At 46.0% G+C, this 26,691-nt stretch overlaps 1 protein-coding gene across 4 annotated transcripts in view; it reads right to left on the minus strand.

Annotated features, from left to right (window-relative positions):
* PAX9 (paired box 9) overlaps positions 1-24,762 on the minus strand; it is a 33,734-nt gene extending 8,972 nt beyond the window's left edge. For 3 of the 4 annotated variants that reach the window (XM_083499752.1, XM_083499751.1, XM_083499750.1), the window contains exons 1-4: positions 24,459-24,762; positions 22,620-23,249; positions 15,370-15,512; positions 4,325-4,375 (exon numbers count right to left, since the gene is read on the minus strand). In XM_083499752.1, coding sequence (XP_083355878.1) covers positions 4,325-4,375; positions 15,370-15,512; positions 22,620-23,249; positions 24,459-24,462 — 828 coding nt within the window. In that variant the 5' untranslated portion in view covers positions 24,463-24,762. The remainder of the gene's footprint in view (positions 1-4,324; positions 4,376-15,369; positions 15,513-22,619; positions 23,250-24,458) is intronic. The other variant, XM_083499753.1, reaches the window with a different exon arrangement.
* Positions 24,763-26,691: the final 1,929 nt, after the last annotated feature.

Genomic DNA, 26,691 nt, shown 5'->3' on the forward strand with positions numbered 1-26,691 from the left:
CCTGCTGCCGCTGCGCCGCCACTGCACAATTTCTATTCTCATCCTGAAGCAAAGTTCTTAACCCGAGATACTATCTCTGGGTTAGCACAGTCTGTAACCTGAAGCGTATGTAACCTGAAGTGTATGTAACCCGAGGTTACATTTTAGAATATATTTTACACACACACACCACATCTTTTTTAAAAAAATCAATCAGCCCTGTGCACAGTTCTCCAGAAGCAAGATTTCAAAACTGAACTTCCAAATAAATAGCACCAGTGTGCTAGAATGGCATCTATATTCCTTGCCCACTGTTAATTCTACAGTGGCAAAGAGCACAAACATTTATGTGAACAATGAGTCAACTAGCTGAGATCCTTTCCAGAGGAAATGTTATTTTATTTGCCTAAGAACCGGCAAAAAAGAATAAGGAGAGTATCTAGAACAGCATTGGGCAACCTGTGCTGTTCCAGATGCTGCTGGAATCAGTTCCAGGCAGTGGGGACAATGCCCACGGATAATGGAAGGTATAATCCAGAAACATCTAGAACGCCCCAAATTTCCCATCCCTAATCTAGAAGCCCTGGAGTAGTATGAAAATGGCAACATTCAGAGGGACAGAGAAACTTGACCTTCATATGCTAAAATTTCTAATAAAAAGCACATCCAAATGTTATACAAAGTTTCATAAGGACAGCCAGAAATGCTTTGGGACAAAACTAGAACAAAAAAATAGTTTTTAGGGTTTTCCGATTTATATTTTGTACACGTGTAGCAGGTACCCAATTCCACCAACATAGATTTACAGCAGTCCTAAATTTTGCCAAATGTTAAACAAGGCAGCTACCACAAATAAGGAAATTTGTAGGCAACATACTTGTTGTGACCATTCTACAGATGGCAAATTTTGCCCCAGAGGAAATCCTGGGCACGATAAAAGCTGGTGAGGAAATATCTGATAGTTTGAGAGAGGCTTAAGTTCACATGGTTGACACACATTTTTATTTCGCCCCACTGCCAACTCTGGTTGAACAGGTTTTTCAGGCTTTTAAACAATTCAGTATAATACAATACAAAAAAGCCTGTCAACATTTCTGCTTACTGTTAAGATCTGTGGCCACCAATCAGTCAACCAGCTTCTCCAGCATATTGGAAATTAAAACCTGTTTACCAGAGATGAAAGTGGGAGGAACAATTCCTTCTTCAAACCATCATCAATTCTCTGAAAGAAAACTATTGTTTGTCTCAAGATTCAGCAACTTTTTTTGAGGAATGGGAAGAATATAAGGAGCAGTAAAGAAAGTACAGCCATGTGCTTGCTATCATTTCAGCATCACAGATACAAAAAACCCTTGCTCAGAAGGGGAATATTATTATTATTTTGTTTATGAAAGGATGACACAGAGAGCAAAGCCAACAAAGGTCCTTTTTAGAATTCCCATTTTTCAGAGCATGTAAGTAGCATCTCCAAACTATGGTCTGCCTTAACATAAAACCCACATTGAAGGAAAATCCGGTTCCTAAACCATACCTGAAATCCTGGATTGGATTATGACTTTAGCAGCACATGGATCAAGAAAGCTCAGAAAAAGACACAAAAAACCCAAATTGACTGATCAGCATAATAGAGATCCATAGAGACCAATTGGCATGATTTTTTACCCATTCTGGGATAAAGTGATGAAAGACTGGATATAAATCTAAATAAATGATAAAATTGCTTTCAAGAACCATACAGAAGGATAACTACTGCATCAACAAATAGTTCTAGCTGTCATTTATCAGCCAATCTGAAATTATCCATCCATTGCAAATTAAGCCAATAATAAATCAATATCTTTACTTTTAGTAAAACCTAGGTCCCAGTAACTGTCTTTGAGATTGGTGATAATTAATTCGATATTGTTTCTCTGCCCCAAGATTTGCTACACCCGCCTACACCCAAACATAGGTGCTAGTCAGTATTCCATAAGGGTACATTAGCTAACACAGTGTAGTCTCAAAACATCAAGATGTTACGCTGGCATTGCAGAGGCATCACAAACCGCTAAAGCAAATTATTTAGGTTTGGAGGTGGGGAACCCACAGAGAAGAGTAATGTTTTGTTGTCAGTACCATTGCTCCATTCATAATATATTGCATAATTATTAGGTTATCACGTTTCAAATAAATCTGCCGTTAGAAACAGAAACCATAAAATGTGATTGACTCTGCACCAACAATTACTCACTTGCAAAAATATTGTGCAAACAGTAGGATACAACAAGAAGAAGTGAGAAGTGGTTTCTTAGAGAGTCAGTCAATGAAAATCAAACCACAGTCTCTATTGGAAACAGGTTGGGATGGGGAAAGTTACAGGAGAAAGGGCTTATAAATTTCGAACCCCACTGGGAAACTGGGGCTAAATATTTTCAGATATTGTCTGCTGAAAGAAGAACACAGATGGATTTCATAGTGGAGACAGCACCACAACGAGGAGTTGGCAGAACTGTGGGAAGTGAGCAAAAATAGCCTACCAGCTGGGAGAGAAAAGCAAGTCAGATCTTGGCAAGTATTTAAACATGCAGTCAATGGAAAGGCTGGTCCAAGCGGAGGAGGCCTGATGGCTTGTTCTTCCCCCCATCTCTCCCTAGTAAGAAACATGTGCTCTCATGCAGATTTAGATTCTGATAGTGAGAGCCAGCGGGTGGTAAGACAGCACTGCATACCCATGGCAATACAAATCTGACTTATTAAACAGGGCGGCAAAATATGCAGGAATGGAGGAGACATGTGGCTCCATTCATTTCTGATTTTAATACGAGCCTACCTAATTTGTACTTTCTGAAACAATATGCAAACTGAAATGTAGGTATCCTTTGAAACTCGCACATCCCAGAATTCTCTGGTGCTGTTCTCCAAAGATGGTCAGTCTCCTTTTCATTGCAATCGCCATGAACTCTTGAATACCTCAAGGACTGCAGCTCTCCATATGACCCTAGCCAGACCCTGAGGTCATCCTCTGAGGTCCTGCTTCATGTGTCTCCTCTACGGGAGGTCCAGAGGCAAGCAACACGAGAACGGGCCTTTTCTGCAGTGGTTCCTCATTTGTGGAATGCTCTCGCCGGGAGGGGGGGTGACTAGCACCAGACAAAAATGTTCCTCTTTAAAGGTAAAGGTAAAGGGACCCCTGACCATTAGGTCCAGTCGTGGCCAACTCTGGGGTTGCGGCGCTCATCTCACTTTATTGGCTGAGGGAGCCGGCGTACAGCTTCCGGGTCATGTGACCAGCATGACTAAGCCGCTTCTGGAGAACCAGAGCAGCACACAGAAACATCATTTACCTTCCCACCGGAGCGGTACCTATTTATCTACTTGAACTTTGAAATGCTTTCGAACTGCTAGGTTGGCAGGAGCAGGGACCGAGCAACGGGAGCTCACCCTGTCCCGGGGATTCGAACCAGAGTCAATTTCCCTAACACCCCAGCAAGGTATTCAGGTGACTCTAGTAAACCAGTGGCTTCACTGAGCAAGGTGAATGCACACAACCATTTACCAACTGGGTTCCACCATAGGCTGCATACAACAGGTCGTGTGAGCCCCCACAGACAAAAAAATTATGCTGACCCGGTGAGCCTTCTCACCGCAGAGTAACTTGGCCTTCTATATCACTTAGTCAACTGGAACTGAGTATTTTTGCATACATTGGAGCACCAGTGGCATAGTGTGGGAGGCATGGGGACTCTGGCCCCAGGCACATTTTTTTGAGGGGGCACAACCAGGTGCCCCCACAACAGGCTCTCTCATTGGAGCCTGGCTCTGGTACACAAGGGACAGCTTCCTTGCACGACGGCCCACCCCTGCTGGGCACAGAAGCAGTCAGTCAGGATGGAGGAGGTCTCACAAGGGTTCACTGCAGCTCACCTGGGAAGGAATCAGGTGTATGAGGTAGAAACAACTCACACCCTTTCATCTACATCATGCAATGATGTGGATGACTTTGCATGAAAACGTGGATGATATTCTAATCAAGGTAAATTAATAGCTTGGGAACAAAACACATTTGGGAGGTTCCTCCTTCTCGTCGTCATCATCATGGACCTCCAGATGTCCTCAGGCCCATCAATTGTGCCTTGCCTGCCATCATCCACTCAAGTATTTTGACATTGAACAAAATAATTCCACTTATCCCAAGTAGCTACACATGCACAAGCAATCATATGAATAGAACGGACAAAGAAAACAGAGACGGACTGAAAGGAAAGGGCTTCTACCATTTTCCTAAGTCTTGAGAGGATGGGCCTGAGAACAAACAAATTCCACAAGAGGGTGCCATAACTGAAGAGGTCCTGCCACTTGCACTCACCAGTCTTGCCTCTGAAGGCCAGGTACTCAGAGAAGGGTCTCTCCTGATGACCTGAGTGCATAGGGGGAGGAAAGGTTACATATAGGAGAAGGCAATTCCACTATGTCCATATTCAAGAAAATGTATTCCCTAGGAAGGGATTCCCAGGTTCAATGTGAATGCTGATGAGAGGATTTCATAAGCATTTAGATTACCATTTTCCTGGGGTAGCGAATGTGATGTCCTCCAGATATTGTTGGACTACAACTCCCATCACCCCAACTGTTGGCCAGCCTGGCTGGGGCTGATGGGAATTGCAGTCCAACAATATGGGGGGCACCATGTTGGCTAACCCTGGCATATTCTACCTGCAACAGTGGAAACAGGGTTCAGATTAACTTCAGTGAACTTGCAAAGCCAGATCAAGTTGCAGCCTGACCAATTTTAAACCATCCACGAAAAGCTACCCATGTTTAATGGGTGTTTATGTAGGTATAAAATTCTACTCTAAAGTTGTGTGATTCTAAACAGACTTAGGATGGTATTTAACTAAGTTTCACTCAGAGAAGACCCACTGAAATTATTTAACATGACTAAATTGGGTCCATTAATTTCTACGGGTGGAATTTCATGTCCTGCTAAGGCAATTGCTCAGTGAGGGCAAGCATTTTGACTTGCAAGATGCAACAATCCTCTTTTTCCTTCCCCCATGCACTGTTCTGGGGTGGGGGGAGCATGTGGGTGAGTGGAAGCCCCATTGCACAAGCAGAGGTCCTTGCACAGGGCTTCCACTGACAGGACCTATTAGTTGAATCCTGCCCAAAGGTCTATTCCAGGGTTTCCCAACTCCCATCCTCCCTAGCTAGCAGGACCAGTGGCCAGGGATGATGGAGACCATAGTCCAAAAACAGCTGGAGACTCAAGCTTGGGAAACCTGGTCTATTCTAAGGAAAACTTAGTTGAATACCACCCATATTTCTCAAGCCTTACGGGGGGGGGGGATTTCAACTGGACGCGTTACATATCTCCCCCATTCCTCTCACTGTCAAAGTGCATTGTGTAAGTTATTTGAGGCAGAGACTTTCCTCTCACCTTTTAAAAAAAACAACCTTTGGTTACTCTGTAAAGTTCCTTTGTCGCACAAACAAAACAGTAATTATAAAATATATGATTGGGATATTGGGATATGAGTAAGGAAGAGCTTGAATAAATTCTCTACCACATCCATTTCTGAAGCTACCACACGTAAGACTCAAGGCATTTTTAGCCTGCACAATGCAGCTGGGGGAAAGAGATGTTCTCTACTGCTGAACCACTTAATGGTTCAGGAAGGTGATCCAGCTTACAGCCTAGAAACACGCAAGGCATGAAACTATGGTCAAGCATAACGCTTTCTTCTCCTTATAACTACTGCTTCTTCTTTCTGGGCAGATCAACCTGCACGTAAGCCAGCCAGTAAGCAGAGAGAGAGAGAGAGAGAGAGAGAGAGAGAGAGAGAGAGAAGAACAAGCATGTTTTTCTTGACCATCTATGCCAGCACTGCATTCCTACAGTGGCCAGCCTGATGTTCATGGGCAGTTCCCCAACAGGACATAGAATCATAGAATTGGAAGGGACCCTATGGACCATCTACTCTAATCCCCTCAATTCAGGAATATGCATCCATACATAGGATCAAACCCATGACCTTGGCATTATAAGCACCACACTCTAACCAACAGAGCTAACCAACTAGGCATAAGCACAAGAGAAAATCTCTTAGGGTGTGGAGTCTACAGCAGGGCCTTCAGGAGCTGAACAGAGTCTGTTACTGCATAAAAACACAGTACATTCTCAGTTTAATGGTAGGCTTATCACCAGCTGTCAACTATTCCATCCCTATTTTCAGAAGCAACCTGCTTCTGAAGACCAGTCAATGAGAGCAATAAGTAAGGGAAGACTATGGTATGGATTTACCCAAAAACATCTATCTTCCTGGTTGGGAACAGAATGCAGGAGTATATGAGCCTTTTGATCCAGCCAGGCAGAACTTTCCTTAGGTTCTTAAGCACAGCCTGTCCACAGAATGAGAAATACAGAGGAACGAGTTCCACACACTACACTGAAAGTATCTGTAGACAGAACCATCTTATAAATATACCGAGCAGCATGAGTTTTCAAAGACATTCACTTGCGAATTAAAGAATCACAAAAAACCAAACACAGAGACTTTCATCATCAAGCTACTATCCAGGGAAATGTTATATATAACTCAGACAAAAATCCTTTGTAATCATCCCACTAAAATGCAGTGACTAAATGCAGAGTGTGTGTCTGTGTGTGTGCACGCACGTGTGCTTTCCACTGGTGACAACTTCCCTGACCTATGGCAGTGGCGTAAATGTGAAGAGTATTCAAGTGGTGAATCTGTCCCACTAACTTCAGGTTGGCCTATATTCTATGGAGGCAATTACAAAACCACCACTTCCTGAACAGAATCTGAGTAATCAGGTTTCATTCAGGAAACTGTGGAGATTAGGAAAACGGCATTCAGCCCTTAACCCACAGGCAAAACACGTATTTGACTATAGGAAAGGGGGGGGGTTGGAATGCCTGTGACTTCTCTATATCACATTATCTGCTCTGTTCATTGAAAGGGCAGGATATAAACTAATTAAATAAATAAATAATCAATCAGTCTTAGTTACATATGTATAAAAGGTCCAGATATGCAACCAAATATCACTGGTGAGCAAAGAATACTGCATATTCCTCCCCTTTTTTTCTTTGCTCATGTAAACACAGACAAGTTGTTTTCTATTTTCATGGAGCGTAACAACCAAAGCTGCAACCGATTCAATTTTTTTTATCAGAATGATTGCTTGCTTTTCAGCTGCCTAATAAGTTAATCAATTTATTACATCTACATATTGACGAAATTAAGATCTAGTCTAGAAGCATTGTTTTGTTCTTAGATACTGAACCAGGTAAGAGACAACTGCAAAAGGTACCAAGCACAATAACATACAAAAAGCATACCTTTGGCATTTATTTTGCCCCATTTGCCTACTGCAGTATGTAAATTAGATGAAAAAATCAACAAGCACACCCCTAACTCTCAGGCCCGCCAATTTAGACCTTGTTAGAATTTGCATTTGCCAAATGCCCAGCTAAAGTTGGTTTTAGTAGGTTAATCTACTGCTTAAACACTTTGGGACTTCTAGCCTTACTAGGTGACACAAAAGTTAAAGGAATTAGCACCATTCATGGCTGCGAATAAACTGTTTATGAATGTCTGATACAAATAGTCTCTTGCATCTGATGAAGTGCACTCTGGCCCACGAGAGCTTACATTTGTTAGCCACTAAGGTGCCTTGAAATCTTGTTGTTTCACTATTCTCTTATTGTTGATATGAAGAGATGAGGATTGTTAAACACAATCCCTCGTGCATCTAAACAGTTAACATCGCTATTAACTCTTTCCTGAAAGAGATTAGTGAATTTGGGGGAAGGAGAGAAAGGGGATAGCTATCTTCAGCCACCTGTGGCATTCACATTACCCCTGATCATTGGCCAGGCAGCTGGGACTGATGGAAGGTGAAGTCCAACAGCATCTGGAGAGCCAAAGGTTCCCCATCTATTCCCCAGCAATTCTACTATATCATTAGGTAACTGTTCTACGTGCTTAAAATCATACGCTGCAATTACGCTAGTAGGATTGCAAGAATTTTGTAAGGAGGATTATGCGAAATATTGCAGAGAAAACTACAATAAGAATTATTAGTGAAGGAGTATTAAATGTAATACTGAAAATAATGAAATGCAGATTAAGTGATAAAGCCAGAAAAATCTTCAGATGCAGTTGATGGAAGTCCAAAACATTGTTTAAGATAAGAAAGTATGTTATATGATTTTTGGAAATTATTTGTAAAAATCAATAAAAATATATTTTTTTAAAAAAATAGTATTGTACACTGCATATACACCACACAGTTAAAGCAATTCCCCAGAAGCCTGGGAATGACAGTCTGCTAAAGGTGCTGGGAAATAAAACTCTATGAGGAGCAAAATACAATTCCTATTATTTTTCTGGGGTGGTAGGGATAGAGATGTGCTTCAAGTGTATGGAATGTTGGAAGGGACCTTAAAGGTCATCCATTTCAATGTCCTTCTAATGCAGAAAACCCACTACTCTTGCCCCCTCAGTTCCAGTCATTCTTACTACAGCACTACAGAACAGGCCAGTCCCTGCCCTCCTAATATTATAAGGAGTGGGGGCAGAGACAGCAGACACCTAGGGATGGAATTAAGGCTGTCTTGACGCATAATTTATAGGAGGAATTCAACACTCTTCTGGTCATTCCATCAGCACAAGCATTTCTGTTTGCTAGATGGAACAATATCCCTCTGTTCCCCTCTGTGCTATTCTAGGGGCTGTTTTCATCACACCTAAAGCAGATTTGGGGAAGCGAGAAGGGGCCACTCAGGAGGAAGCCCTGTTGCACTTGCTAGAGTCTTTGTGCTGGCTTCCTTAGTTGAATCTAGGCCTGTTTTCACTACATTCCACACCAGCACCAAATAGTCCCCAGCCTGACCCTATATTACAGAGTACAGGGTTCTCATATGCACAGATCCCTTGCAGTAGCAAGACAGGGATTACTTTCAGGAGCACACACATTCTGCACCAGCAGGTTTTTCTACTGCCAAAGAAAGGAGGGGAGGGGAAAAAATTCTCTGAGAAACTCCATCTTTCCTCATTAAATAACAACAACAACTATATTTGTACCCCATCTTTCTTCCAAGGTCCTCAAGGTGGCTTACATAGTTCTCCTTCCCTTTTTTTTGCCTCACAACAACCCTGAGAGGCTGAGAGTAGGTAACTGGCCCAAGGTCACCCAGTGAGCTTCATGGCTGAGCGGGGATTTGAACCCTGGTCTCCCAAGTCATAGTCTGACACTCTAACCACTACACTACAGTGGCTTACAGTACTTGCTGTGCTCACTGTAAAGGTAAAGGTAAAGGGATCCCTGACCGTTAGGTCCAGTCATGGATGACTCAGGGATTGCGGTGCACATCTCGCTTTACTGGCCGAGGGAGCAGACGTTTGTTCGTAGACAGTTTTTCTGGGTCATGTGGCCAGCATGACTAAGCTGCTTCTGGAGAACCAGAGCAGCGCACGGAAACGCCATTTACCTTCCCGCCGGAGCGGTACCTATTTATCTACTTGCACTTTGATGTGCTTTCAAACTGCTAGGTTGGCAGGAGCAGGGACCAAGAAACGGGAGCTCACCCCGTCACGGGGATTCGAACCGCCGACCTTCTGATTGGCAAGCCCTAGGCTCAGTGGTTTAACCCACAGCGCCAACTGCGTCCCTTTGTGCTCACTGTGCTTATCACTAAATCCACAGAACAGGAAGCAGTTACATCGCAGGGGAGATTAAGGCAAATGAAAGTGCACCTGGTCACATGTATGCAGATTTTACTCAAAGGAACACAAGAAGGCTGCAGTTGGTTCCCAGTTCCTTATTCAACCCAAGAGCTGCATGAGCATGATCTGGACAAGGAACTGAAGTTTACACACCTCTGCAGTCCAACATAAACTTTGAGCGACCAGAAATCACATATGCCTATGTAAACACCAAAGGAACAAAAATTCAAAATGAAATCTGTCCTGTACTGTAACAACTCTGCTGGTGTTAGAAATTGTGTAAGACCTGGGCAGGGGAATCCTCTTTCACAACTTCTTTAGAAATGCTGGGTTGGATCCCGGCCGCTGAGCGGAATTTAGTTCTCAATGAAACCAATGGGACTTAAACTGACCATTACTAACCTGTCCCATTTATTTCAACAGGACCTCAGTTCAGCTAGCTTATCAAACAATCCCATGGCTGGGTTGTCTGCAAACAGTTTGGTAAACCAAATTCTTTGCAGTACAGAAAACAAGTCTTTCCAAGCAATTGCCATCACACAAACAGAAGCTGAGGATAGAGATGCCATACACAAGTGTGTATGCCAGGGTGTGACCAGCTCCTCTGACATGAGGGTGACTTCCGAGGGCCATGTGCCAGTGGTCAGAGGGGTGAGAGAAAAACAGTGGATGCAGCAACAAACACACCTGTTACCTTTGTGCAGTAAGTTAGTTTCTACACTCATGCATGCACTCCAGCCAAACAAAACTACTCAAGAAGAGGGCAAAGCAGGGGCAATGAGGGGTGTGGCTGGGGAGTGGGTGTAGCCTAGGGAGAGTGCCGTAGGTGGGGCAGAGAGGCTTGGAGAGCCCTGGGCCTGAGGTTCCCCACACCTGGCTTCTATGCTAATTCTAAAAGCCTCTGAACAGAGATGGGTAAGCTGGGGTGTTGAATATTAAAGGACTGCATATATATATAATAGGAATAATAATAACCCAGTGGAATGGAGAGAACCAGTGAAGCATTCTCACTGGTTCAGAATACAAACACTATAGGAAGGACAGGTTAGGGCATAAAAGGTTGGTGTGTCAAAGGGGGAACAGACTGAAAAACCCAAAAGGGGAAGACACCTTCACAGCATCGCTGTGGGTGGCAAGACAGGTCCCAAAGTAATGATGTACTTGGAATGTACCTAAATGCCCAGGGTGATCTCAAGATGGAGAATGCTACCAAGGAGGCCTCTAAAGGAGGAAGTGTTATAGTAATGGGCAGGATGGATACGTGCATATTATGGTCTCCACTAAGAACTAAAATGTCAAGATACACTAAATGACTATAATGCAGAACAGATAGTCATAGAACCTAAAAAAAGGTGAGGCAATCCTGGATTGAAACTTAAGTGGTGCTCAGGACCTGGTGGGAGATGGAAGTGTTGTCAAAGGGACTGGAAACAGTGGCCATAGTAATCTCAAATTCAGCATTTACATATGTAGACAATTGTCAAGGAAGTCCAAGGCAGGCACATTTGACTTCAAGAGAGGAAACTCCTTGAAAGTTGAAATGGAAAGTCAAGAGGGTCAAATCTCCCAAGAATGCAGGTAGCGGTTATTCAAAACTGCAATAACAGAAGCCAACTTTGAACGTACAATATGTTGCAGATTAGGAAACAAAGCTTCAAGGACAATAGGAAAGGTACCACGAAGGATGTAAGCATGGTTAATGAGAGATGTATATACAGTGATAACTCAGGTTACATACGCTTCAGGTTACAGACTCCGTTAACCCAGAAATATTACCTCAGGTTAAGAACTTTGCTTCAGGATGAGAACAGAAATCACACCGTGGTGGCGTGGTGGCAGTGGGAGGCACCATTAGCTAAAGTGGTACCTCAGGTTAAGAACAGTTTCAGGTTAAGAACGGACCCCCGGAACGAATTAAGTACTTAACCCGAGGTACCACTATAATTAGGCATGGTGTGGAAAACATGAAAAGGAGAAGGTTTTATCCCCCTCTCATAGTGCCAGAATCCAGAGTCACAACATCATGAGAGAAGAGTTTCCAGCTACCCCACACTTTGCCTTTGGAAGCCTTGCAAGTTGCTGCAGGAGAGGGACTGTAAGTGACATGATGGGAGGGGAGTTTCTAGGACCAAGGTGACACAGTCAAGCTCCCTGGTTATTTTTGCTAGTGGATATTAGATGTTGATGTAATCTCATTGTATTTATGGTACAGGTTTTTTTGCATGCTTTTATATACAGGTGAGGTAGCTGTGTTGGTCTGCCGTAGTCGAAACAAAATAAAATTCCTTCCAGTAGCACCTTAGAAACCAATTAAGTTTGTTATTGGTATGAGCTTTCGTGTGCACTGGTATCTGAAGAAGGGTGCATGCACATGAAAGCGCATACCAATAACACACTTAATTGGTCTCTAAGGTGCTACTGGAAGGATTTTTTTTATTATGTTTTTATATGTTATTGTATTGCTGTTATGCAGGTATTATGCTATTATGAAATTGCTTTTGCACTATTTGATTCTGAAATTCATTCCTGTTTTGTAAGCTGCTTTGGGTGTGATTTTTGTGGGGGAGACATACAAATAAAATTATGAATGAATGAATGAGAGCCATCCAATAAAGCCGATTGTTGAGATTCAGGGCATACTAAAAGAAGTACTTCTTCAAGCAGCACATAGTATTTGCTACCACAATATGTGGCTTCCAAGCTTGGGTAGCTTTAAAAGGGGGACCATACAAATTCATGGAGAAAAGGGCTATCAATGATAACTGGTCATGATGGTTGAATACTTCAGTGTCAGAGACTGCATGCCTCTGAATAATCATAAGGATCTGGTTGGCCACTGTGAAAATAAGTTACTGGGCTTAGATGGGCCTTTGATCTGATCCAGCCGAGCTCTTCTTACTTTCTTAAATAAATCAGTCAGTCAGTTGAACCAATTCCTCAAAATGTGGTGCATTTACAGTACACAAAAAGATATTGGTGAAGGGTGTTATTTATGTTTAAATGGATGCACCCACAAGTCTGGGTAATCAGTGAGCAAAAAGAAGCATTCACAGGCAGAACATCGTTCTGGATGAAAAATGATAAATATGCATGGAAATAGCACACCTGGAGTAGCATCTACACATCAGTCACTGCACTGGGAGCAACCAACTAATCTGAGGTTGAAGAAATAAAAGACTTGGAGAAAGAATGAATAAAGGTTCATGATATAAAAAAGGTAAAGGGACCTCTGACCATTAGGTCCAGTAGTGACAGACTCTGGGGTTGCGGCGCTCATCTTGCTTTATTGGCTGAGGGAGCCGGCGTACAGCTTCCAGGTCATGTGGCCAGCAGGACTAAGCCGCTTCTGGCAAACCAGAGCAGCGCACGGAAACGCCATTTACCTTCCCACCGGTGTAGTACCTATTTTTCTATTTGCACTTTGATGTGCTTTCGAACTGCTAGGTTGGCAGGAGCAGGGACCGAGCAACGGGAGCTCAGCCTGTTGCGGGGATTCAAACTGCCGACCGTCTGCTCGGCAAGTCCTAGGCTCTGTGGTTTAACCCACAGCGCCACCCGTGTCACGATATATCTTGCACCACAATTCTAAGGAGGTCCATTGGGCCACATGGTGGGATATATAGTAAGTACATTACAAAGCTTGTTTGGAGGTTCTAGCAGGGGAGTGCAGCAATCGTGTATCCTTGACCAAAGAATGGTACATGCCTTCTACCTGGGATGGTCGTCCTCTCGAATGCACAGCTTCAGGAGGGACGCATATGAAGCTGCGAGGGAGGAAGCGGACACCTGACTAGCCAGCCAAATCAACCAAATCAACCCTGGCAAGCAATGGGGTGACAGATGTCACAGCCAGATCACACCACAATTCTAAAAAGGTCCATTGGGTCATATGGTAGGATAGAAATACATTACAAAGCTAATAGCCAAGGTTGTGCCATGGTCCAAAGGGCACTCTGGGGCCTATTCACATGACCAATGCATGTAGCTTTTATGTGGTCATCTCCACTAGTCCCCATTCAAAGGTGGCATTTAAATCATGTTAATTCCACTAAGAAAATGAAGTAGGCGCTTAACAGGATTAAGCAAGTTGACTCAGAAATAGGTATTACCAAGTTCAATGGGGCTTGATCCCCAGTAAGGCTGCTTAAGTAACTGTCTCCACTCATCTAGGAATAAACCTCATTGGACACAGTGGGACTTCTGAGTGAATGTGTAGGATAGAGCTGTATGTTTTTCCTGTTCAAAACCAACACGACTTCAGGATGCTTCACTGAAAGGTGCCCAGAGACAGTAGCACAGTAGTGTATTCTGTTTGCTCATAATGGACCAGGGCAGGAAAGAAATAGTTTGCTAAGAGAAGACAGAGCTCCACCCCCCTTCAGTTCCAAGACAGCAGGCAACATACTACAAACCAAGTACCGGTAAAACCTAAAACTTAAAGCAAGGGACTCTTGGTCTGGCAGATCATTAATTGAAAACCTAGCTCAGTATTCCCACGCTGGAATGGCACAACCTCGGAAGCACTTCAGAATAAAGCAAGCCTCCCCTCCAGCCCCTCTCAACAAGTGACAAGTAATAATTAATAATAATAAATTTATTATTATCTATACCCGGCCCCATCTGGCTGGGTTTCCCCAGCCACTCTGAGTGGCTTCAAACACATATAACACATATAATCAGGTTTACTCTGGATTGGAACAGGACAAACAGTGCAATCCTATGATCTTGTGTATGTCTACTTAGAAGTCCTATTGAGTTCATTGGGCCTAACTCCTAGTTTGCCCAATGAAATCAATGGGGCAAGTTAGTCATGACTTCACTTAAGCCTCATTGATTTCAATGGGAATAAAGTTCAAGTAACTGAGCCAGATCAAATTCTCAGTATGGGAGCTGAGGCTGCTTCCGGAATATATTTCCAGCTAAACTCTCTCCTGTGGGTCCTGGCTTTGCTGAAGACAAAGGAAGCGTGCACAGGATTTGGGCAGGACCATCCTGAATTTCTGCTGCTACGTACTATTTGTGATACCCCAATATCACCCCCAAAAGGGGGTGGAGTGGAGAGGAGGATCATACACACACCCCCACCCCAAAATAGGTGTGTGTTGGAAGATTGACCTAAAGCAATTCATTGGATCCTGGCTTTACTAGAAGGCAGGGGCATAGCTAATGGCAGGCAGAGAGAGGAAGCTGACCCCCCAAATCAATAAAAATAAATGCATAGTTAAGAGGTTCTGGCCCTCTAACAAAAGGCCTGCCCCCCCCAAAAAAAATCCTGTCTACGCCCATGCTAGAAGGCAGCTTGTTTTGGCTTTCATCCGGAACCGTAATCCAGATAGCTGCGTGTTCCAGTTCGAAAACGTTTCTCTCTTTATTGGAAGTTAAAAAATGATTCTGCTGTGTAAGTATATTGGAACTCAACTGGAATATGGCACAGGGAGGAAAAGAAAGCCAATAAACCCTAGTCACACTTACCTCGGAATAAGCCCCACTGGATTCAGGAGGGCTTACTTGGAAGTAGCATGGCTAGGCCTGCGCTCCAACTAACTACCTCACCACCAGTGAAGGGCACTGAGAGCTCAGCCAGCGATTCCTACCCCTCCTCCAATCCCCCCGCCCCCCTGCCAGCCCTTCTTCCAGGCAACCGGCGCTCGCTTTTTACCTGGCTGTACTTGGCCTCAGGCTCCATGGAGCTCTTGTCCAGCCCGTTCACCGCGACGTGCTGCGCTGTGGCCGCGAAGCCGCTTCTGCTCAGGCTGCTCCATTCTTCCACCTTGGGGCTGTGATAGGGCGAGCTGTCGCTTACTGCGGGCAAAGACAGGGCAAAGGAGCGTCAGCTAGGGGCGCCGGCCTCGGATCGGGGCTCCCGGGAAAGCAGAATCGTGCGCAAGGGAGAGCCGGGTGCAAGGGGTATAGCCAGGGAGGGACAGGGGGGCAGCAGCTGTCCCCCACCCCACAATCAAGAAATTGTAGAAAGATTTTGACACATATATTATTCTTTTTAGCGCTTGGGGTCAAAAGAAATTTAAAACAACTGTGGCTGAGACATTTCTTTCCGAATCTGCTAGACAGAGCCAGAGGATGATGATAGGTGGGTGTCCTCCCGTCCTCCCCCAATAAATTCTGGCTACGCCCATGGCCGGCTGGGGTTAGCATCTCCACCAGAGACTGAGGGCCCGGCTCCTTCCTCCCCCCCCCCGTGAAAACCCTCATCTTACATGCACCTCGTTAGCCAAGGTCTCCCGGGCAAGGGAAAGGGCGACTGACCCTCGTGCCTGACTGCACTGACTCGGAAGCAGGTCCCGATCATGGAACTGTAGAGCTGGAAGGGATCCCCCGAGTCATCTAGTCCAGCCTCCTGCAACGCAGGAATATGCAGGTGACCCCTAAGTTGGTCATCGAGGGGGCGGCAATTCTGGCTTCCTTGGGTGCTAAACCCCTTTTTTGCAATCAACGGGGCTTGGAAACCTCCTTCCTAATGGAGGCGGGCTGGGGGTTTCCGTGCCATTTGTTCCCAGATCTTCATTTCCTCCAGCCTGAAACCGTTTCCCCCCGCCCTCCTTGGGAGGAAAAGTCGTGAAACTAATCAAATTTGCTTGAAATCGTTCAAATCAGTGGTATTTGTTTCTATTTAATGCGCCTAGGATTTAAGGTTTCGGGTAGTCGGAAATCAGCCGTCTCGATTACCACGGCTCTTCAAGCCCCGTGGGCAGCCCGAGCCTAAAAATGTTTACTTTGAAGTAAATCCCATGACGTTTCATTCCCAACTAAATGGGTTTAGGGTTGCAGCAGCCCTGCAGCCAGGATCCCACGCACGTTGACTCGGAAGTGAGTCCCACTGAGTCCAGCGAGGCTTACTCGGGAGTAAGTTTGCCGAGGCGACACTAGTATACCGCCTCCGCTGGGTTTATATGGTTTCGACAGCGGTACTTCCCAGGCGCTGGATCTCGCTCGAGCCTGGAATGTAGTTTTGAGGACTGCGGTGCCATCGCAACCGACGGGACCCACATCCCAGAGCAAATCTGCTCCAACGGAGGCCTCCTGTTTAAGTCAAGGGATTCAGCCTATTAAGGCTTAGTAAATCAGGCGCTAGATCGCTTCTCTCACCACCATCCAACATGAACATTACCAAAGAAATAAATGGAAAAAATGAATGAAAATGAAAGCAACAGGAGGCCCCGACTTGGAAAAACGTGGGACCTCTCTTCGCAGCGCAAGCTTCTGGTAACACCTCAGCCGGTATCTGCCAGGCTTTGCCCATCAATAAACAGCGAACGCTATTTCAAGCTGTGGTTTTAACACAGGCTCATAATGCGCCGCACACACCCGTCCCAGAGTCTTCTTCTTTTCTGAAGGTCTCGTTCCTTCTCTCCCTCCCCCGCAGTTAAAGTATATTCGGGGTGCGGGGGCGGCAGGCCGAACGGAGTCCCTTGATGCAAACCCAGCTTCCCGCCTCCTGGCTCCGTGAATGATTCCAAGAGACGGTGGACTGCCAGCTGACCTGGCGAGGAAGAGGCTTCTGAAATTGTTAAGCAACAGCGCAAACTCGGGATCACTTAACGGAGGCTATTTATTGCCTTCGCTGCGAAGAGATACTGGTTTTGCACGCGTAAAGTACAACCACGAGGGGTTCGAGGAAGTGGCTGCAGACCTGGACACGCTCGCCTGAGAGTAAGTCCCATTGGCCTCAATGGCGCTTACTTCTAAGGAGACACGCATGCAACTGCGCAGTAAGGAAGTAAATAAAACAGGCTGAATCCAACCCATCTCCTCCCTGCCTAGTGCGTTTCCACAGCCTGCAAGCTGGAAACTTTTGCTCCTTCTTTTAAAGTTCAAGTAACTGAAACCCCAATCCTACGGTCCGATAAACAGCTATTTATAAGTACTTATTTCTGAATAAACGTATAAAGGAGCAGGATGCACATATCTCCCAGTAGGACTCACTGCCGAGGAATGTGTTTCCTCGGAAGTAAGCCCCTCTGTGGTTAAGCGCGCTTACTCGACAGCAAACGTGTTTACGATTTCAGTTTTACCATGTTAGAAAGGAGAGAGCTCTGAGCTCCCACAAACCAACACTGGAAAACCTGTCTGCCTTCCTTTCCTGGAGATCGCAGTTAATGTCCCTGATACAGAGAAGCTGCGATCCTAATAATATTCTGAACCACAAACAAGTTCCAGTGAAATCAAAGTAACACAGATATTCAGCTGAGCATAGGGGTATATTAAGTTTAAAGGGGGGCGGGTAATTTTAGCTCGTAAAAGGGTATTTGCTGCGGCTGCTTCTTTTTAAAAAATAAACATAAATCTACGTTAATACTTCTGGGGGGAAATTTGACTGTAGTTTGACTACAGTCTGTGTTTGACTATAGTTGTGCAAACATTAGATGTGCTAGATACATAGATACAAACACACGAATCAAAGTCTCCTCCAAACTTTTTCAGCCTGTATGGGTCTACCAAAGGAGAAAGCCATGCAAATGACCAGTAGCTTTATCCACCGGGAAGCTAAGCTTAACTTCATACTTCACACACAAACTAATTCTCATTTAATTATTCGCAAAAGGACAAACCACCACGAACACCTGCAGAATTAATGAATTGTGTTAAATTTCCGCTTAGCCTGATGGAAGGTCTTTCCTCCTAACACTTTGCCTTGTGACTTGTGATTTGGGTCGCCTTGTTATGTCCCTGTCCAGCACCCGTATAATTCTGTTTGCCTTTTAAGTCCCATCCTAAACGCGTTTCTAGTCACTGAGTTTCCAACAGCCTGATAAACACAATTCATTAAAAAAAGAGAGAAAAAGAAAAAAGCTACCTAGTTTTGGACTTCCCCAGCCTCAAAGGCCACCACTTATGACAGAGTGAACTAGAAGTGGCCATTCATTCCAGTCACTCACTTCCATGAATAAACGGTAATCGATAATAGGCAATATATTTAATATCAGAGAATTGGGGGGGGGGTGGGTTTACAGGGCAGTATGGCGTCATTTTAGCACATATTCTGGTTTCACGCCTGAATCCACTTCATCCAGAGTACCCCAACTGTATTTACTGGCTCCATGGGTGGATTGAAGTCTTACAGTGACATCCCATACCTGTCTATTAAAAGGTAAATGCCACTGAGTTCGAGACTGGGTTAAATTAACAACGTTCAAATAAGGAACGGAAATGCATTTGGAGCGTTCCAAATAATTGGATTCCAATCTTGTTCTGCGCAGCGTTTAAGCGCCCTTGAATTAACAAGTGTTTACTTCCAAGTAGACATGTTTAAGGCACATGTGGACGGGCAGATCTGACATTCCATTCCACCTTCCACACTGTTTTCAACGAACCCCACCCCGCCCCCAAACTCCAGCGCCCAGTTATTCCATCCTAACACAAAGGAAGGAAATTATTTGGGCCTATCTGGATTAAGAAAAACTCTGCAGTTGTTGAAAGTCACCCATCATCCTCTCTTGCTGACAGCCCCTGCGTAGTGATAAGTATCTTTGACATAATTATTTTCAAGGTCGATTTGATGGAATAGTGTCACATTTTACGGCAGGAGATGCATAATGAAAACTAACTCGCAAATTACTACGGAAGGGGTTTTTTTTTAATTTGTTTGAAAAATTTAGCTTGCAACCTATATCCTGTTACGGGTGGAGGAGGCAAACCCCGCTGAGCTCCATAGGACTTACTTCAGAGTCGACCGGTACAGGATTGCACTGTTGGAAAGCTGCGCGGTTGCAACAGCCACTAGAAAACGGAATGTTTGCGTGTCTCTATCCTAAACCTGCATCAATATTAGAGCCTACTTCCAGATGTGACTATGATCCCCGCCTCTTTTGTCATGAAGCAAGTGCCTTTGAAATCCATGAGGCCAGTTGACTTCCTTCCAAGCAAGAACCCGTAAGGATTTAGAGGCGAGAACACTTGGATCCTAAGATAGGACTGATTGGGGGCAAGTCCCATAGATTTCAACCGAATCTTCATTCGAAGCCATCAGCGAAAGCTGACAAACGCAGCGAGCCTTCGATGGGACCCACAAGCCGGTTAAGCCAGGGCGTTTAGGGTGCAAACAGAACCTTTTAAGCGCAAACACTTGGGGGTTTTATTTTATGAACTCCTTCCATCAACAGGCCGTTGGAAACTCGGTGGATGCCCTAAAGGGCGAAGGAAATGGTACGGGTGCTCGGCAGGGACATAGAGGAGGCCCTCGAAACAAGGACGCGGGGCCCCCCCTCCTCTCCGGGACGAAAGAGGGGAGCCCCCCAGCCGCTGGTTTCTTCCCTTCCTCGCGCTGGCGCACGTCGAAAGTTGTCTTAAGAAAGCGAGCTGTCTCTGCGAGCTCCCTGTTCTGCTGATCTCTCACTTTCCCATGAATAGGGGCTTCCTTTCCGTGTCAGCAAGGTCAGCTTATCCTATAAATCAAGGGCAAAGCGCCCTCAGATGCAGCTCCGCAAACCGGAGCGGGGAAGGGGAAGGGGAGGGAGCGGAGGAGGCCAGGAGACGGGATGGAAAAGCCTCCTTGTCATTCAGATCCCACCCGCTTGCCCGGCTCCCTAGGTAGGAGGCCTTGGCCACTATGGCTCTAAGAAAAAGGAGGTAATACACGCCAAGTCGCGTATCGCTCTCGTGCAGCAACTTCTCTTTCCCCAGCACCCACCCACAGGGGCACGATTAGCATTTGCAAATCTTCCCCCCTCCCTGGAAAATGCATTGTAATTTTTAAGGGCTGGCAGCATTTATTTCTTGCAGAAATTCCAACTGGAATCTTAAAAGTGAGCTAAGAAAAGTTAGAACCTAATGATTAGCTATTATTATTATTATTATTATTATTATTATTATTATTATTATTATTATTATTCTGCCCTCAGCATGCAAAGCAGTGTGAATTTTTTTAAAAAAACACCCTGAATATTTTATTAACATGGTTTTTTAAAATTATTTTTTTGCCAAATCATACAGCAGCCATAATCTAAAAAATAGTGTTTAATGATAAAAGTAGGTAGAATTGATGGGGGGAGTTAGACTATTGGGAGGAGTTGACTAGATTTACAGACACCTTTTTGGGGGGGGGGACTTGGCCCCATTAAAACCTATGAGACCCCCCTAGCGAGATCGTTTGTGTAGCATCACATTTTGAGATGGTGGGCAAATATCTGATGCCGTGTGTTTAGTTTGAGTGTTTCACTGTTCGGTTCAATCGCTCTTGCCTTTTTGTAACGGCAAGGTTTCGATTTCTGGAGCAAAGTAAGGAAAAGCGAGCCGAGCAGCAGTTCTTTGGAAGGGGCTAAATGCTAGTTAAACATCGGTAGTTTCAGTTTTCTGGACCACCGCTTTGGAGGAAAACAAAGTGAAGCAAAAGAACGAAAGCAATTAGGTGACATTTGAACTTCCTGTCTGAGCAAATTTGGTCTGATTGCGAAAACTGGTGGTGGATTTGCCTGCAATTTCAAGGAGATGCCTTTCCTGTAGAATCCCTGACATGAAAGCAAACAGGCACAAAGAAGGCCTGGCAGGGGAAAAAAGCAAATATACCTGATAGCTTCTCTCTTTTTTTGCATGCTTGCCTATTGCTTTGCTTTTGCATTATTCATCTATAACTCAGACATTTAGATTTTTAGGATATATTAAAATATGTATAATCTCACACACCATTTGCTACCTTTTTGCCAAACTGAAGGTGACATTTAAGCATTTGAGAAAGTCAGCTATAGTCTACAGAAACATAATGGCACAATAAAATTGTTTTTAGAACGCCACAGGATTCTCTATCGTTTTAACACCCTCATATGTTTATATAACTATTACTACCAGGTATATAATAACAGCAAAGAGGATTGTGACACCTTAAAGGCTAACAAATTTATTATGGTATAAACTTAGGCCATATTAAATTTTTAAAAGATGTCACAAGACGGTTGCTTTTGCTGGGGCAGATTAATATGACTAGCCATCTGAAAATAGGCTGTATTATGTTATATTTATTAAGAGGTATACTTGTAAGGCAGGAGTTACACAAACTAGGCTTTCCAATACAGTGCCATATAACATTAGCAAACATATCTTCAAATATGCAGATAAGCTTGAGTGCCACATCACAAACACATAGCCGCAGCCCAGTTTAAAAAATGAGATGCAGGATTGTTTATTGAGAAATAAGTCCTACTATGCTCAATGGCACTTAATCCCAAGTAAGCATATGTAGGAATGAAGCCTAATTGTGGTCTCTGAATAGGCCAATCCTGTGCATGTTTGCTCATAAGCAAGTTAAACTAAGCTTAATGGAAGTTATTCCAAAGTAAATGAGCCACTTATTGGGCCATAGATTCAATCAAACTGGGTTCTATTTAAATTTGGAATTTGGTAATTTAAAATGAAATTGAGAGATTGTGTGTGTGTCCACACACAAACACAACATATTTGTTTTCATGCATTTGATTTTTGTTAGCTCAAATTAGTTTGAGGTACTTTGCAAATATATACAACCCAGTCAGACAGGCTGGATACAAATAATAAAAATATTATTTCTGCTTAAATTGAAATGGGCCATTTAGGAGATATACCCAAAGCATCAGCCAAATGTCATCTGGGAAGCTGAAATTCCCACCAAGTAAGATGAAGATTATTTCAAAGCAGATGTGCTAGCTAGAGGTTCAGGGGACATCATCCGCAGGGGGGGTTATCTGTAGCTTTTATCTTGGGCGAAGTTGTGAAGGATTTCTATTTCAATTTACACCTTCGCCAAGGTAACATTGGCAGGATTTGGTACCGAGGAGATCTTCTAACTTGTAAAGAGATGAACCCACCCCACATCACCCCACAAGTAGGCCCTGGGCCCTCTGGGGGAGGAGCTCAGGGGGTTCCTCCTTCGGTTTGGCTTGCCACTTCCTGCCCTAATCACCCGAGGTCTCCAGGAGCGCTTACCTTGGTCGGTGATGGACCTGATTCCTAAGATGTCGGTGACGGAGTGGGAGGAGGGCCACGTGCGAGGCATATGGACGGCGCTGTGGATGGTGGGCACCCCGGGCGGGGTGGGCACCTTGGCCCCCGCCGCCGCCGCGATGGGGCTGGGGTACGAGTAGATGTGGTTGTAAGGCAGGGCGGGCTGCGGGGCCGCCTGGTGCTGCTTGTAGGAGTCGTAGTGGCTCTGCTGCGAGAGGTTGCCGATCTTGTTGCGCAGGATGCGGCTGATGGAGCTGACCGAGGGCACGTTGTACTTGTCGCACACGCCGTCGGCCAGCAGCCGGTCTCGGATCTCCCAGGCGAAGATGCCGGGGTCCCTTTGTTTGTAGGTCCGGATATGCTTCACCACCGTGGGCGTGGTGACCCGGGGCTTGCTGCCCCCGATGGCCCCCGGTAAGATGGAGCCCGTCTCGTTGTAGCGCGCCAGGATCTTGCTGACACAGCCGTGCGAGACGCGCAGCTGCCGGCTGATGTCGCACGGCCGGATGCCCAGCTGGGCTAGTTCCACAATGCGGAGCCGGATAGCGTTGGGCAACGGGCGCCCGTTGACGAAAACCCCGCCGAGCTGGTTCACCTCCCCGAAGGCTGGCTCTGTGGGGAGAAGCACACGCACCGCCACATAGGACTCGCTCGGGGGAACAGGCGCAGCCCCGACGCCCCCCCCAACCCATTTCTAGCCTGGACCCGTTTACTTGGGAGGAGGAAGCCGCCCCGCGACTGCATTCCCAGGGATCGGGCCAAGCGCGCCACGGAGCTGGAAGCAAGTTCCACGCAGAGCCGGGCCTCGCTTCTCCCTCGAGGTACGACTCACCGACCTTGGCCATAAGCGAGGCCCGCGGGAAATGGTCACAATCCTAGGCATGCTTCCCTGGGAGTAAGGCCCCCTGAAGTGAGCGGGGCTTTCCTTCCAAGGTTTGGGCTCGGGCTGCCAAAAAAACCCAAAAAACTCTTTTCGGACCGCGGTGGCCCACCCGTCCGGAGAAAATGCTATTTTTGAGGAGGGAAATCTCCTCACGAATCTCCATCCTAAAGCATCCGTCTGCAGCTCTGGAACGGGCGCAGCAGCAGCCCGGGCCGCGATCCTAAAACACCCAGGCTTGAGAGGGAGTCACTTATGTGGAAACCACCGTTTTGCAATGAGGCGGGACGGGAGGGGGTGAGAAAGTTCGCACCGAGGCGTTACTTGGAAGCAAGTCCTGCTGAAACGGGACCCGGGCTGCAATTTAACCCACTCACCTGGGAGTAAGCCCCCTTTAGCTACAAGAGTGCTTGCTTCTGAGTAGACACAGCTAGAATTGCGCTCTTAAATGCAGATCCAGATACGAATAAACAAAACGAAAGGACGGTTGTCGACCACTAATTTATGCCCCCTCTTCCTGTTCCTCCCCCCCCTCTCTTTTTTTTAAAGAGTATGATTAAATTTATCTGGTCTCGTTCAGCCTGGAAAATTTAAGTTCTGGGAAATGCAGGCGAGGCAGCGGCGGGAGCTCCTCTCCTAAGCCAGCAGCGCTTGGGAGATTCTCTCAGAAGTACTGTACAAGTAGCTTAAAGCTAAGGGCGAAACGCACGGAAAGAGGGCACCTCGGGGGACGAGGCGCCCGAGCTATCTGCCTCCCTCCGGGCGAGCCCCAAATTACAAGCCTAGCCTGATTAGGATCGCCCGCTGCGGCTGAGGCTGCTGACCCTTCGCGCGTCCCTCCAACTTGTAGGAACAAGAGCGAAGTCGAGAAGGCGCCGCTACCAGCTCCTGCCTCGCCAGCCCCGCACCCTCCTGCCTTCTCCCTCCCCGGCCCAACTTACCCATGGCTCGAGTCAGGGCAACCGCGGAGCGGGAGAGACGTGTGGTGGGGGTTGCTTTTGCTTTTGCGTTTTTTGGTTTTTCAAGATCCCCCAAGGAAACGAGGCGACCGAGTGCGCCTTGGCCGGCCTGGCGCAGTGCGCGCTGGAGGAGGAGGAGGAGGAGGCCCCGGCGGCTGCCTCCGATTTCCACCACGCGAGCCGGCGACGGTGTCAAGGAAAGGAACCCCGAGGAAGTCACTTTCCTGAGACAGGAGACTTAAGTTCTGCATTTCAATCTCGCAGCAACGTGGGCTGGGCTGGGCTGGCCGGGGCGGCTCAGGCTATCACTCAGCAAGGGAACGCCCCCGCCAAGGGCGGACCTAAACGAGAACGGGCCCTCTCATTGGCAGAGGAGGGTGACAGACATGCTCGCCCTGGAAGGGCCTTCCGTTCGCTTTCGCAGGCGGGCTTGGATCGGCACCTGGGTTCCCGGCGCAGGGGCAGCTCGCAATAGGTGCGCGATAGCTGCGCATTAGCAAGGAAACTAATGCCGGAATGTGCCAGATGCATTAATGAGACGGGTAAGCAGCTCAAGACTGTATAGTTTTCATTAGAGAGGGTCCACCTTTTGCCGTCCAGAACCTGCAGATTTTCAGTGGGTGCTAATAATGCCATTTTTTCCCTTCTACATTTGCGGGCAAAGTCATGTTTTCAAAAATCAGAACGTTTCCCCTCCCACCCACCCACCCCCGCACAAGAAAGTATACTTCTTTTGTAAGAAATTGGTTGTGCGTTCTAGGAAAGTGTCAATAATTTAAAAAGAGCTACGGACGTCTGTCTAAGGAAAAGTATTCATACAGTGATCAAATGGCAACAGAAAGTGGGGAGTCAGCGGGTCCCATTTTCTACACATGAAAAGAAACAACAATAACTTTTGAATTCGTGGCTCCATGAACGAAATTACCACATTTACGTTTATGCACTTAAATCACCCTAGCTGCCTACACACACTTTTTTTTCTTTGTTGAAACCCGGAACAATTACGGTAATCTAAGTGGCTTTCTATGGGAGTCGCTTCCCCTAAGTATCCTTATGACAGCACTCCGAGAAGAAGAAAAATCAGCAGAGCTACAACTGCCCAAAGGCAGGCAGATCATGATGCATTGCTGGCTGGCGGGTACAATTTCCTCTAGGCATCCATAGGTCCGTAGGTACCTATTTTTTAAAAAAAATATAAAAAAATAAAAGTTGCAGGGTCCTAAAACGAGAAGGTCACTGGCCCATTAACTTTCCCCTCCTGCAAACGTTTGGCCTGTCTTTAAACGTAGCTCCGCCAACGTGAAAATTTAAGTAATTTTGGAGGAAGTGAAAGAAAAGTGCTGGCCGTGCTTGTGGCGAGCTGGGCTCGGCAACACGTTCGTGGATGTGAAAGGCTGTGATGTGTGTTTTGGCTGGCACCGTGGTGCTTCTGAATCGAGAGGTCTAATGTTCAGAATATTGACGCCCAGCGCAGATAACACCCGCAAAAACCTCAAGGCAGAGTTTTCTGGGCATTTTTTTCGCCCGGTTGCTAAGCAGGAACCTTCTCCTTAACGCCCCCCCCCCCAAAAAAAATCACTAACGCACGTCCTTTAGGGAATGGGCCTTCTCGTGTTTTAGGATCGGGTGGCGAAGGGTTTTCTTGTCCAAGAAACACCATCGGGCCCATTAACGACTCCGTGTGAAAACACTCAGCTAGAACAGTGAAAATCTGGTCGGCGGTTCTTGCAAATGGCATCGCCGAACGGAGCTGAGCAAAGCGGTCAGGCTTTTCTTTTAAGAACGAATAAAGGCTGTTGGGAACCCAGCGCCGCATCAAACGGGGTCGTCTGGGTTTGAATTTGAGTCGAATCCCTAAATAGGAGTGACTGGCGTACCAAGTGGAAACCCGAGGCGAAAGAAGCTGCCTTGTGGCCAGTGTTGGTGGAAGAAAGAGCTTGCTCGGGGCCGGGCCGGGTGCTTTCAAAAGCTCAGAATATCCACTGAAATCTTTGCTCCGTGCAAGAATGAATAGGGGTTTCGTGTGTTCTCCGGAACGTGGTTTGAGGCCGCTTACAAACCAGCGCTCCACTTCTAAACAAAGAGATTTCTTCCGAGCTAGGACATGCAGACCTCGTGACGCAAGGGAGCCCCACACCACGGAGATGCGCGGTCACCCTTTCGCTACTTTCCCCCCAGTGATAAGAAGTGTGGATCGGAGAGCAGCGGGCCACAA

This window comes from Podarcis liolepis, assembly GCF_965112155.1.
Source record: "Podarcis liolepis genome assembly, chromosome: 1".
In the NCBI taxonomy this organism is placed as follows: Eukaryota; Metazoa; Chordata; class Lepidosauria; order Squamata; family Lacertidae; genus Podarcis; species Podarcis liolepis.